Consider the following 15,076-nt stretch of genomic DNA (forward strand, 5'->3'; position numbering starts at 1 on the left):
GACCCTACCAAAACTAAAAAGAAAAAGAAAAACCTCAAAAATATTTCATGGCTTATCTCAGAACACCTTTAACAACTACTGTCTTGGCTTTAGCATGACAGAGGACAGAGGTGAGCCTACATAGTAATTATTACTAGTAAGTGAGCCTATGTAAATTATTCCCAAGGTTTTTCCTAATTTTTTTTTTAGAAGCACACTGCAATAGTTAATTTTATTTGTTCAGGTTTTTACTAGTTTTAAACTTAAAATCTGCCTTATAAATATGTCATTCTCGTTACTATCTGAATATATTATACTTATCTCTGTTCAGTACAGAATGATATGCATTTATGTTTGTATACTTAACCATTGTAGCAAGCCCAGTGAAGTGCTGTATATCCATGATTGTCTGCTATGGCTGGATTTGCATCCATAGATGCTGCTGACTGCAAAAGGGCTCCAAGAACACCAATGTGTCCACAGGCTGCAGACAGGTGTATAGGTGTCCGGCCCCTGCTATCCCGAAGTAAGCACTTAGCACCATGTTGAAGTAATGCATCTACACATTCTTCATGGCCTGTAACTGCCTGAAAGAAAATAATTTACAGGTGGTCAAACACATTATGCTAAACATTACAAGCCAACCTCAGCTAATTAAAAAATTTTAGGATGGGCATGACGGCTCAGGCAGGCAGATCACAAGGTAAGGAGATTGAGACCATCCTGGCCAACATGGTGAAGCCCCGTCTCTACTAAAAATGTAAAAATTAGCTGGGCATGGTGGCTGATGCCTGTAATCCCAATTTTCAGGAGGCTGAGGCAGAAGAACTGCTTGAACCTGGGAGGCTGAGGTTGCAGTGAGCCAAGATTGCGCCACTGCACTCCAGCCTGGCGACAGAGCAAGACTCCATCTCAAATTAAAAAAACAAAAAAGAAAAAATTTTAAAAACCACACACCCTATATCCTTCTATTAATCAAAGCCATTTATCATTTTATGAGTGATTCTATATTTTTATTGGAAGTGGTTTAAAAATTCAGTTATAGCAGTAACTGTCAAAATGCAAACAGTATGAAAACAGGAAGAGAGAAACTTAGTATTCAATGAAAATATTTCAAAGGTGAAAAACTTAAAAGTATATAAGAGTGAGATAATGGAAAAAAGCCAAATTGCCATTAATTCTACTCAAAGTTTTAGGGTTTTAAAATTTTGTTCTAACATTGTTTTCTAGATTAAGTTTTAATCTAGATTAAGTAATCTCTAGAACAATGGATGTAAAAACTAAGATACTGGCTGGGCACAGTGGCTCACACCTGTAATCCTAGCACTTTGGGAGGCTGAGGCGGATGTATCACCTGAGGTCAGGAGTTTGAGACCAGCCTGACTAACATGGAAGACCCTGTCTCCACTAAAAATACAAAATCAGCCAGGCATGGTGGTACATGCCTATAATCCCAGCTACTTGAGAAGGCTGAGGCAGGAAAATCACTTGAACCTGAGAAGCGGAGGTTGCAGTGAGCCGAGATAGCGCCATTGCACTCCAGCCTGGGCAACAAGAGGGAAATTCCCTCTCAAACAAAACAACCAACCAACCAACTCAAAAAAAATCCAAAGAAAACCAAAACACTAAGAAATTGAAAGAAATAGTAAAGACTATTTGATAAACATTTAATAAAGAAAAAATAAACATAACCTAGTTTAGTGCTAGGTGGTATGAGGTCATAAAAGCTTTTTGAAAGGAAAGAGCATATTTCTGCTTACCCCTCTATGCAGTGCTGTCCTTCCCCATTTATCTTTGGCATCTACATTTGCTCCTTTGTTCAGCAATGAGTAAACACAGTCTGTGTGCCCGTTGAGAACAGACAGCATCAGAGGTGTCCTGAGCAACAACAGGAATAGGTTCAGTGCTCACTTAAGACTGTATTCTGGTTTTCGAAATATGCTTTTCTGTGATGCAACAATTATCTATCGAAACTTACTGTCCATTTCCATCTTGAATATCTACTGCATTCTGTGGTTCTGCATTTCCTATTAATAGCCGTAAGCATTCTGAATGACCATTTGTTGCTGTAAAGTGAAATTTAAAAATTTTTGTAATTACATATAATGATAAAATAGAAAATGTCCATTTTAGAGCACATATTCTAGAATTTAACTCTGGGATAGTTTCACTTAATTTACTATGCAAGAATGAAAGTATCTATAGGTACAAAGAAGGTTTCTACTGCCTTTGATTGGTAAAGCTGAACAAATACGAATTCCTGACAGTAAAATATGACAGGCAGACTGCCTAACCAGCACCCATCCCTTACCATCTGCCTCTAAAAGAATGCTCATTTTATTTAGCTCTCTGGCAGTGTGGTCAGGAAGAGGGGCTTGCCTCCAGCCAAGGAAATGATATCATGACTGGACCAAGTCAATCACAACAACACATTCTTCTCTGATAGTGATCAGTTTTAAGGTGAGCAGCACAGGGACCAGGTCTGATTACTGAGATGCTGGTAAGTCTAGCAGGCTGTTGGGAAATACTTTTATCTCTGATAATGCAAAGCCCCCATTCTCTCCTGATTTTAGGTGCAATCCTTAAAAGCAGCAGCACTCATCCTGCAACATGAATGGAAACATAAGAGAATAACAGAATTTAGTCCAGAGCTCTGACACCATTGTAGAATCAACCAACCGTGGAACTGCATCTACCTCTGGACATTTTTTTTTTTTTTTGCCTAGGCTGGAGTGCGGTGGTGCTATCTCTGCTCACTGCCACCTTTCTCTCGAGGGTTCAAGCAATTCTCTGCCTCAGCCTTCTGAGTAGCCGGGATTATGAGCACCCGCCACCACACCTGGCTAATTTTTTTGTATTTTTAGTAGAGATGGGGTTGCACCATCTTGGCCAGGCTGCTCTTTAACTCCTGACCTTGTGATCCACCTGCTTCGGCCTCCCAAAGTGGTGGGATTACAAGTGTGAGCCACTGCGCCCAGCCTGCCTTTGGATATTGTATGTGAGAGACTAAACCTCATCCTTTAAGCTATTTTTGTTTGGGTACTCTGTTATTTATGACTGACATAATTTCATATGATATATACAGAATACAAGAAAAATGTTACATCTAAAGAATGCATTTGTTAAGTCCAAATGCATAAAATGGGCAAGGGTACAAGCAGAAGTAGTCCAAAGAAAATAGCTTCTGAAGTAAATTAAATCCTCTGCCAAAATTCAGATCCTGTTCATATATACAAAGTCTGAAGTTTAAAGAATATATTAGTAATTAGAAAAAAATGTATCTTGCATATGATACAGAAAAGGAACATCTATCACTATTTCTCCTGATTAAAAGATGACAAAAGTAGCAAAAGCAAGCTAGGGGCCAAATATTCTACAGTACTTTCTAACAGTTTATTAAATGCTAATAGTTACTAATTAAAACTTGTGGCTTAAACCACCTCTCCCACCTTAGTCCAATTTGTATGTTGAACTCTGCCAGCAGCTCTCACAGCTTAGCAATAAAAAAGAGTGTCTTAACATTTGGCGATGTTCAAAGAGATCTTATTTGACCCATTGTTTTTCAACTCAGTTCACTTACACTCAGTGCATAGTAGCTACTGATGAATGTTTATGTCATCTAACTTCAATACCCAAACACCACGCACAGCATCACCATGGGAAAGAACTGATAAACCTCCAGAAAAAAACCTCAGTGTTATTTTCATGATATATAGACACTCTCTGTAGACCTCCAGATTTGAAAGGCATCTACAGACACAAGTCTTAGATTTACTGAATAGGTAGGCATTAACAGTAACCTGTGGCTCTTTGTAGGTAGGACTTATGCTGAACTATATGGCATTGGTTAACTACTTCTAAGGGACTGGCTAATGTCTCAGTTCAGTATTTACCTATTAAGAGTGCAACCACTCCATGAAAGCTTTCAATTAGTACTGTGTATGATCTGTAATTATGATGTGATTTTTCTAGTTGTAGATATAACTTCACTCTTTTTCAGAACAGAAAGTAATGCATTTTGACCTCTTGTTCAAACCATATAGTAGTGTATGTATGTTTATTAGACGTTCTTATCTATTATTAAAATATTTTTCTGAGCACTGCTTGAACATCTGATAGCTTTGAAGGTTGACTCTGGGAGCAACAGTGAGTGTTATCAATAGTCTTCTAAAATGTAAGCTTCCCAAAGGACTAGGAAAAAAAATCCAAGGCATGTATTCAAATGTGTTAAGGATCACTCCATAAAAAGAGGGTTGTGAATCTGCATCTGCCAGTGATACACAGTGGGTAGCAAGACATTTCATTGACTTGGTTATAGACCTTTGTATTTTAATGTATCTGCTACATCATAACATCACAATATGGAATAGTTCTTGCATAAAGTAAGTGCTCTGTAAAGCCTGTATGCATAAATGTTAATGCAGTACACTGGTAAAATAAGGCAAAAAGTGTTATCATTTTTTAAATTAAAGATTATACAATCCAAAATAACTTCTATCAGAAAGAAATACTGCACTGTTTTGTTGATAAAGTGTTTCAGAAGTTAGACTATTACATAAATCCAACTTCTAAGGTGGATAATTTTTTAAGCGATGATAGTCTTGTTGTTGGTATTCTACGAGAATACAATCATTTTACCAATTAAAGTCAAAATTTTCCACAGAAAGTCACAGCCCCTGGTAATCTCTTTGGGTTTGGAAACCTTCGAAGAGTCAAGCTGACATTTTTCAGGTCGTCAGGCCATTGTGTTTTACAGGGATAAGCCCAGAGATAAGCCTAGCCTGTAGCACAGCCTTCAAAACAACACAGGTGAATCTCTGATCCTACCCTACCTAAGCTTCGAGGGTAGTGGGGCTTCTGTCTGCAGAATTGTCCTGAAAGGGTAACCAGTAGGTGTGACATAGAATTGGCCCATGTTAGTATCTACAGCTATCGTCAAAAGATGAATCCACTGCCACCGTCCCCCTGAGGGCCCCCTAAGATTGCAGAAGGTATCAGCAAGGAGGCAGCACAGGTTGTTTTCCAGGAGAGGTCACAGGAGGAAGGGAGCTACACAAGGCATTTAAATCTTTTGTGCCCAGGAGGTTTTTTCATCAGAGCAGGGGAGTATATTTTAATAACTTCCTAAACATTTGTGTGGGACAGACTTGAGCATGAGTGAGGTCTTAAGCCAGGCACAAAGTTAGTTTCAAATACTAGTTAATAAATCGATTTTTACTCCTTTTTTTGCACAGAAGCTGGTAATCTAGGACTTACATGTAAATAGTTTTATACTTTTTGTACTTGGTTTCCTTGGGTTGGTGTAATACAAAGTTCCTTGAACACTGCGGATACTTCTAATGGGTATGAATGACTGAGGCTTTGTAAATGAAGGGACGTTTGTGTGAATGAAGTTATTTGATGGGGTCAAAGAATCCATATATGATTTGGAAAAAATAAAAGTCAGAATTTTAAAGACAATTAACCAGAAATATTATATACCAGAAACTGAAAATGAGTATCAAATAGGAAATTATAAATAAATCAAGCATAATATCTGGCATACCTGCTGCATGTATAGGTGTCCTCTTCAAAATGTAATCTTTTACTAAGATTGAGGCTCCCTGATTAATGAGTACATCCACACATTCAACATGGCCCTTAAATGCTGCAAGATCTAGGGGTGTTCTTCCACTACTATTTCTGACATCAAGGTCTAATAAAGACTGTACCAACACTTCCAGTGCTTGATGGTGACCATGATAGGCCTAGAAATAAAAATGCAAATTAAAAAAAAATACATATTTAGACTGATTTCCTAAATACTTTAGAAAGTACAAGTAAGCCAACTTGTCTTCATATCATCTTATTTGAGATAATCCAAACTTCTACATTTAGAATTCAGGAAGTTAACTACATATTTTTCTAATGATCAACACAGAGCCGGGCGCGGTGGCTCAAGCCTGTAATCCCAGCACTTTGGGAGGCTGAGGCGGGTGGATCACGAGGTCGAAAGATCGAGACCATCCTGGTCAACATGGTGAAACCCCGTCTCTACTAAAAATACAAAAAACTAGCTGGGCGTGGTGGTGCGTGCCTGTAATCCCAGCTACTCAGGAGGCTGAGGCAGGAGAATTGCCTGAACCCAGGAAGCGGAGGTTGCGGTGAGCTGAGATCGTGCCATCGCACTCCAGCCTGGGTAAGAAGAGCGAAACTCCGTCTCAAAAAAAAAAAAATAATAATCATCATCAACACAGTAGGCTAGTGTTAGAGAACAGGCATTCTATAAATAATAAAAGTTCAAATGACAGGTGATCTTTTCATGAGTATATACAATGCCTGTTCATGGCAGACATTCAATGGATGTGTGATAGGGATCCATTTAAAGCCTTGATTTCAAGTCTGATTCCAAGAACCCTGTGTTTTTTGTTTATTTTGAGATAAGGTCTTGCTGTTGCCCTGGCTGGAATGCAGTGGCATCATCATAGCTCACTGCAGCCTTGACTTAAGTGATCCTACCACCTCAGCCTCCTGAGTAGCAGGGACCACAGGTACACGTCACCATGCTTGGCCAATTTCTAGTGATGAGGGTCTTGCTATGCTGCCCAGTCTGGTCTCAAATTCCTGGCCTCAAGTGATCCTCCTACCTTGGTCTCTCAAAGTGCTAGGATTATAGGCATGAGCCACTGCACTCAGCCAAGCCTGTGTTCTTAATTACAATTCAGTGCTCCACGTTAACGCCAGAGACAGCTGGCAACTTGAGGTGAGTCATGTTTGAATATTCTGATTTCCCAAACTAAACTGATTACTCCCACCCTGCTAATACCATAGCTAAAAAAGAAGCAATTCTTTTAGCAAAGAAATACTTAACTGAGCCCTGCTTGAATATCACCATGTATCAGGCATTGTCCTAGCTGTACAAGAGTAACACTGAAGATCTTTCAGACTGAAGTTGCCTTCTTCATAAAGTCTAATAAAAGGGCTTTCCGGAAAAGTCATTTCAAAATCCAACATGGCAACTGAACATATATTATTTACACTAGACTAAATGCTGAGCAGGACATAAAGAAATAAACTTCAAAGGACTATAAAGCTATTTCTGGCAGAAAATGTCAGAAAGTAGCAGCCAGAGATAAAGCTGCTCTGGGCCTTACTGATCTCTTTATAATGCATCTGTCTAGAAACTTGACTATTTAAACTTGACTACGTAAAAGATTAAAATGACTATAGGTCACAGAATTCTACTGTTTTAGGATCACATCTCACTTTGTTCCTTAATACCAGGTCAATGAAAATTATTCTACTGAAAGAATGAACTCTGAGGAACCATATATTATATATAGAAGACACTATAAAAAGAAGAAGTTAGCCAAATGCGGTGGCTCACACCTATAATCCCAGCACTTTTGGGGAGGTTGAGGTGGAAGGATCATCTGAACAGGAGTTTGGGACCAGCCTGAGCAACATAGTGAGACCTCATCTCTGGGGGGGGGGGGGGGGGGGGAAAGCCTGGTAGCACGTGCCTGTGGTCCCAGCTAGGCAAGAAGCTTAGGTGGAAGGATCACTTGAGTCTGAGAGGTAAAGGCTGCAGTGAACTGTGATTGCATCACTGCACTCCAGCCTGGGTAACAGAGTGAGACTATAGCTCTAAATAAATAAATAAAAAATAAATGAGGTTGGGTATGATCACTCATACCTATAATCTCAGCACTTTGGCAGTCCAACACAAGAGGATTACCCGAGGCCAGGAGTTTGAGACTAGCCTGGGCAGCAGTGAGACCCTGCCTCTACAAAAAACACAGAATTAGCTGGGAATGGTGGTGTGAGCTATAGTCCTAGCTACTCAGAAGGCTGAGAGAGGGAGGCTCGTTTGAGCTCAGGAGTTCCAGTCTGGAATGAGCCATGATCATGCCACTACACTCTAGCCTGGATGACAGAGGGAGACACTGTCTGAAAAATAGCAAAAATTAAAAAACAAAAAAGACAAGAGAGAAAAATAAGAATGAATGGGAGCCATTTTGATTTGCCACAGGGCTTTCCCCATGATGTCCTTGTATGGGACTGAGAGAAGCACAAATGTCCAGTATGAGCAAAGTTAGGAATCGAGACCAGTTTCTGAGAGCCTTAGACCAGTATGTTTTCACTGTACCAAGTTGTCCTGAATGGGAGAGTTTGGAATAAGAAATTAAAGTAACTTCTGAAAACCTAGATAGATATGAAATGCAAAAGTGGTGGTATAATCACATTTCATTGAGCCTAATTACTAAATTATTTCAATTTTTAGCTTAAAAATATTATTTATATATAATATATACCCATGTCATAGCAGCACTCATTCATAATAGCCAAGAGATGGAGGCAACCCAGATATCTATTTTGTCAGATGAATGGATAAAGAAAATTGTGGTACATATTTAACAGCATATTATTATTCAGCTTAAAAATGAAGGAAAGTCTGCCACATGCTACAACATGGATGAAACCTGCTAGATGAAATAAACCAAACAATGCAAAAAAAATACTGTTATGGTTCCACTCAAATGAGGTATCTAGATTAGTCAAATCCATAGAAACAGAAGGTAGGCTGGTATTAATCAGAGTTTTAGTTTTAATCTTTACAAGATAAAAAGATTCTGGAGATGATTGTATAGTAATGTAAATATAATTAACACTCTTGAACTGTACACTTAGAAATGGTTAAGAAGGTATGCTTTATGTTATGCTTTCTTTTTTCTACCATTATCACCATATATACATACAAAATCTTTGACCAAAAAATAGTAATTGAGAGGGAGAGGGAAAAACCTACTAATCAATGTATAGCACATCATTAACTTGCAAGCACAAAAAGAGAAACTTGCCAAGTTGAGGGGTGGGGAGAATACAAATGAGAAATTTCTAAAGAAACAACGTCATTAAACTAAGTCCTAAAGACTACAGGGCTTTTGGGAGTCTTTAATATGCTACTTGTTGTATCTCCCCAACGGGAAAATAGTCTGGCACCTAGAAAAAGCTCAAGAAATGACAGTGATATTATTATAATGAGAATGATGCTGCTGCTGTTAATGCCGCTCAGTCTTCATTTCTTGTCATCAGTGGTAAAATGGCTGTTTTTTCCATGCTGGGTTTGCCTTTTCAGACTTATTTACTATGCGTGTCTGGGAGAGGTGATGGTGTTTCTAAGGATGCAAAGGGCAAAGAAGCAGGAAGCTTCAATAATTCTTTCTTAGTTATTTAGGACATGATAGGAAGTAACAGTAGGGAGAAATAGCAGAAAATTTAATGTATACATGTCAGTGTCAGAACACATGCAAGGAAAATATTAAGATAAATAACAGTAAATATGAAAAGAAACAATCAAATGAATCACTGAACTTGTAGTGTTCCACATTAAATTAAGGATACATTCTTACAAGCATTTTACTAAAACTGAGAGATCTCACAAACAGCTAGAGTGGTACCCTGGTCTCCTGATTCTTAAAGTACCCCCTTCCCTTTAACTCTGAAATTCTTTGTCTCAAAAATAAATTTTTTCAGTACAGAAAGCTAGATTAGGATTTACTTGAAATTTAAGGTAATTCATTCTCATTTGACTTAAAACATTGTCACATTCTTTCTTAACCCTCTCCATTTAGTGACTGACACTGAAAAAAAAAAAAAAAATAAGAGGAATCTTAAAAAGTAGAAGGGATATAACAGACAATGTAGCCAAATACTATAGTGTGAGCACATGAAGGACTAGTGAACATACAACCATTTAGCACCTCAAGATCACAAAGTAAGCAAAAAATTGTACAAATACCACAGAATGTGTGTGTGTATAGCAACTGCTTAGCAACTTATAAGGCATTCCACTAGGGCAGCACATTTTAAAATTCACCATCACAGGCATATTCTCCATATTTTCTCCCTCTTTCTTCCCAGAAGGCCCTGGGGGAAGCCCAAAGATCATTGTCTGTCTTTAAAAAAAAAGAAACAGAAATAACAAAAACAAAAACCCAGCACATTAAATAATTCTCTGAATTAAAGTTCTCAAAGTTTTAATTCCATGATAACTATTACATGGGCCAAAAGTTTATGGTACTAGTTTGAGTCAACACAAACAAGTATTAGATATTTTCAGTAAACTAGTTATCAAGTTGGTTATGAAGGCAGTACTCACAGCCAAGTGTAAAGGGCTTATTGTTGCTCTATTATCTGAATCACTCAGCATGTCTGTTCCTGAGGTTTCCATTAACTGAAAAAGAAGAGGCATTTTAAATGTCAGAAAGATAGACTACTGCAATTATTCTCTCCCATACCTCCAGTTCAAATCAATTTTAGAGTATTATCTGGTAACTCAGCAAGTTTATAAAACACAAATATTATGAAAGTGTGGTAACGACCACAGACTAAATAAAAGCTTTGAAGACAGGCTATAAAACTAACAGTTTGGGGAAAATGCTACTCAAGTGCCACCAAGTAAACATCTTCCTTCCGTACACGATTTCTGTCACTGTCTTTGCTCCTAAGGTTATGCAAAAAGAACTTCAGCTCTAATGAGAGGAAAAAGATAAACATAATTGGTAGGAGGAATTGACTTATACTTACAACATCTAGAGGAGTTTCACTTGCAATCTGAAATAAAGGTTAAAAAAAAAAATTTAGTTTGGTAAGTATTCATCTATATTAAATTTCAACTTACGTAGGGCTTTGCTAACTTTTATTTAACCTAAAGTATCTGTTATACACATGAATATCTTTTCCTTGACTATCCTTCTGGTTTGGCAAATTTGGTGAATGATGGTATTATATTTCAGAATGAGACCACAATAGAAATAAAAACTTCCTTTGCAGAAGTAGAGTTTCCTTTATTAGGAAGGGCTGTGAAATAAATGGGCCTTTTGGAATTCCCTGAATATATGTGGAAGATATTCCTCTCACAGAAACTTTTATTTCTCACATAAGACACAGTTAATAGTTCTTTAGAAACTTATGAGAAATATTTATTTAAAGGGGCAGGAGAAGTAAACACTGCAGACACAGACAAAGGGTAATCAGTAGCTCTCTCCAGAGATCTAATTTGCTCTTTTTTTAAAAGGGAAAGAGAATGAGATATCTTTTTAAGAGGTATATAAATTCTGAAAATGTTAAAAAACAAAATGGAATTTGTTTCTTGATCCGTTTATCATCATTTTTGTTAAAATTATTACACTATAAATTCACATCAGGCCTTTCACAAGAATTAAGGAATCTTACCAGCTGAAGACATAGACGGTGACCATAAGCAGCTGAATAATGAACTGCATTGTATCCTTGCTTATCACGGATCCCTGGATTTGCATCGTTTCTTAGTAAATATTCCAGGCACCTATATACAACAACAACATACTGAAAATTCTAAATCTTGCATATCAACCAATGATAAGAGACTGAAATTAAAAACTGATAATTTGGCCGGGCGCGGTGGCTCAAGCCTGTAATCCCAGCACTTTGGGAGGCCGAGGCGGGTGGATCACGAGGTCAAGAGATCGAGACCATCCTGGTCAACATGTTGAAACCCCATCTCTACCAAAAATACAAAAAATTAGCTGGGCATGGTGGCGCGTGCCTGTAATCCCAGCTACTCAGGAGGCTGAGGCAGGAGAATTGCCTGAACCCAGGAGGCAGAGGTTGCGGTGAGCCGAGATCGCGCCATTGCACTCCAGCCTGGGTAACAAGAGCGAAACTCCCTCTCATAAAAACTGATAATTTTTCTAATAATATAAAAATCATACATGTATCACACTGTAAAAATGTCATTTAAATGACACTATCATAAAAATGCAAATGAAACATTCATAAAAGAATCTTCTTGATTCAAAGTAGATACCTTGAAAGCCTGTCAGGTTTTTTGTTTTTTGTACACAAAGGCTCTTTTTTTTTTTTTTTTTTTGAGACTGAGTTTCGCCCTTGTTACCCAGGCTGGAGTGCAATGGTGCGATCTCGGCTCACCGCAACCTCCACCTCCTGGGTTCAGGCAATTCTCCTGCCTCAGCCTCCTGAGTAGCTGGGATTACAGGCACGCGCCACCATGCCCAGCTAATTTTTTGCACTTTTAGTAGAGACGCGGTTTCACCATGTTGACCAGGATGGTCTTGACCTCTCGACCTCATGATCCACCCGCCTCGGCCTCCCAAAGTGCTGGGATTACAAGCTTGAGCCACCGCGCCCGGCCACGAAGGCTCTTTTTTACAGTCTCTATCTACACCACCATCTATTCTACTCAGACAATGTTGGATGGGATTAAAGTTTTGGTGGTGAGTACATAATACTGGTAATATTACTATTTATCTAGCACACAGAATACGTAAATTTTTCATAATGAAGCTCAAGAAAGGATATGAAACAAAACCAAACCCCAAGAAACCAAGGTCAGAATTAAATGAACCTGAATTAGAGGACTAAGAAGAGGTATATACACAGGGTAAAGTGGTATTAAGGTATTCATAAGACACTTTGTTTCTGTGATATTAAAATATGAGGAAAATAATTTTTTTAAAAAAACACTATATGTACAACCACCATGGAAAAGTATGGAGATTCCTTAAAGAACTAAAAGTAAAACTACCACTTGACCCAGCAATCACACTCTTGGTTATCTACCCAGAGGAAAGGAAGTCATTATATGAAAAAGACCCTTGCACATGCATTTTTTTTTTTTTTTTTTTTTGAGATGGAATCTCACTCTGTCGCAGGCTAGAGTGTAGTGACACAATCTTGGCTCACGGCAATCTCTGCCTCCCGGGCTCAATCAATTCTCCTGCCTCAGCCTCCCCGAGGGACTACAGGTGTGTGCCACCATGCCCAGCTAATTTTTGTATTTTTAGTAGAGACAGGGTTTCACTGTTGGCCAGAATGGTCTTGATCTCTTGACCTCGTGATCCGCCTGCCTCGGGCTCCCAAAGTGCTGGGATTACAGGTGTGAACCCACTGCGCCTGGCCACATATGCATGTTTATAGCAGCACAATTCCCAATCGCAAAAATATGACACCAGCCTAAATGTCTATCAACCAACAAGTGCATAAAGAAAATGTGGTATATATACACCATGGAGTACTACTCAGCCACAAAAAGGAACAAAGTAACAGCATTCGCAGCAACCTGGAGTTGGAGACCATTATTCTAAGTGAAGTAATTCAGGAATGGAAAATCAAATATCGTATGTTCTCACTTACAAGCGGGAGCTATGAGGAGACCCAAAGGCACAAAAATGATGGAATGAACTTTGGGGAGTCTTGTAACCAATGTGTAGTCTTTTATCCATCACACTGAATAAAATTTTATCCTTCACATTTTACTTAATGTGAAGGATAAAAGACTACACATTGGGTACGATGAACACTGCTCAGGTGATCTGTGCAGCAAAATCTCAGAAATCATCACTGAAGAACTTATCCATGTAACCAAAAACCACTTGTTCCCAAGAATTACTGAAACAAAATATAATAAAAATAAATTTAAAAACACCATATAGGGCTGGCTGTGGTGGCTTAGCCTGTAATCCCAGCACTTGGGGAGGCCGAGGTGGGTGGATCACGAGGTCAAGAGATGGAGACCATCCTGGCCAACATGGTAAAACCCCATCTCTACTAAAAATATAAAAATTGCCGGGCGTGGTGGCTCAAGCCTGTAATCCCAGCACTTTGGGAGGCCGAGGCGGGTGGATCACAAGGTTGAGAGATCGAGACCATTCTGGTCAACGTGATGAAACCCCGTCTCTACTAAAAATACAAAAAATTAGCTGGGCATGGTGGCGCATGCTTGTAGTCCCAGCTACTCAGGAGGCTGAGGCAGGAGAATTGCCTGAACCCAGGAGGTGGAGGTTGCGGTGAGCCGAGATCGTGCCATTGCACTCCAGCCTGGGTAACAAGAGCGACACTCTGTCTCAAAAAAAAAAAACAAAAACATATATATATATATATATATATATATATATATATATATATATATATATATATAAATTAGCTGGGCGTGGTGGTGTGCGACTGTAATCCCAGCTACTCGGGTGGCTGAGGCAGGAGAATCACTTAAACCTGGGAGAGAAGTTTGCAGTGAGCCGCGATTGCGCCACTGCACTCCAGCCTGGGCAACAGAGTGAGATTCCGTCTCAACAACCACCACCAGCACAACACTATATAGTCCATAATTCGTAATTGTAATAAATTTTATTACAGCAAATAAAAGTACTGAAATAGAAATAAAAAAATTTTCCCTTAGTTTGGTACCAGTGATCTTTGGCCATAATGGTAAAACAGCCTCTGTTTATTCATTTGATAAATGGAGAAGCCAACTAAAAAAGTCTATTCATGTTCAAATTCCAAGTTTGTAATTACGCAATGATCATTTGTCTGGGATTCAACTATGTCTATCCGAATATTAAACTATTTGGAGAAAACATTCTTTAATCAAATACTCTTTGTTACAAGTTTCCAAAACCACACTGAAGTCATATAAAAACAAATGAAAAGAAATTCTATAGCAATGTAACTGATCTTTCAGTAACTAGCTCACAAATATGAGTGCCATTATTTCAATGCTAACGCTTATTTCTTTAAGTGCTGAATTTCTTAAAATGCTTTAGATCTCTTAGAAATTACTTTCAGAATCTTTATTGTAATATCTTCAATGGTAGCAAATGTTCCTCTGTTTAAATGCAAATTGTATTTATGCACAGCTAAAATTCTTTGGAGTCAAGCATAATAATAAAAAAAAAGATGAAAATGGGTATCACTATGATTAAAAAAACAAAACAAAACAAAATCCAAGTCTGGCTCTAAAGTAACAAGACTGGTGATTTTTTTTTGGTTTTGTTCTGTTTCATAAACTAGCTCTGAGAACAAGCCAGGAAAAGGAAGTATGTCAGTCACTGTGTAAAATCTGTTTGTACATAGCCTTCGTTGCTGCCCAGTTGAGAGGACAGTGCTCACTGGGATGCAGAAAAAGCCTGCAAGTCTGTAGGAAGATTCACTTACAGACAAAAACATTTTATCCAAGGGCATTAAAATACGTCTTTAATCAAGTTCTCTAGATGTGATAAAACACAAACGGTTCTCCCTTACTGAGACCTGAGTACAAGACTTATACTAATATAATTTA

At 38.4% G+C, this 15,076-nt stretch overlaps 1 protein-coding gene across 15 annotated transcripts in view; it reads right to left on the bottom strand.

The window, feature by feature from the left end:
• The window catches only part of ANKRD28 (ankyrin repeat domain 28), a 196,565-nt gene that overhangs the window by 19,634 nt on the left and 161,855 nt on the right, over window positions 1-15,076 (bottom strand). For all 15 annotated transcript variants that reach the window (XM_039480233.2, XM_039480234.2, XM_074405664.1 and 12 more), the window contains 7 exons: window positions 11,197-11,308; window positions 10,549-10,575; window positions 10,121-10,195; window positions 5,525-5,726; window positions 1,958-2,045; window positions 1,740-1,857; window positions 347-566 (listed from right to left, as the gene is read on the bottom strand). In XM_039480233.2, coding sequence (XP_039336167.2) covers window positions 347-566; window positions 1,740-1,857; window positions 1,958-2,045; window positions 5,525-5,726; window positions 10,121-10,195; window positions 10,549-10,575; window positions 11,197-11,308 — 842 coding nt within the window. The remainder of the gene's footprint in view (window positions 1-346; window positions 567-1,739; window positions 1,858-1,957; window positions 2,046-5,524; window positions 5,727-10,120; window positions 10,196-10,548; window positions 10,576-11,196; window positions 11,309-15,076) is intronic.

This window comes from Saimiri boliviensis, chromosome 9 (assembly GCF_048565385.1).
Source record: "Saimiri boliviensis isolate mSaiBol1 chromosome 9, mSaiBol1.pri, whole genome shotgun sequence".
Classification (NCBI taxonomy): Eukaryota; Metazoa; Chordata; class Mammalia; order Primates; family Cebidae; genus Saimiri; species Saimiri boliviensis.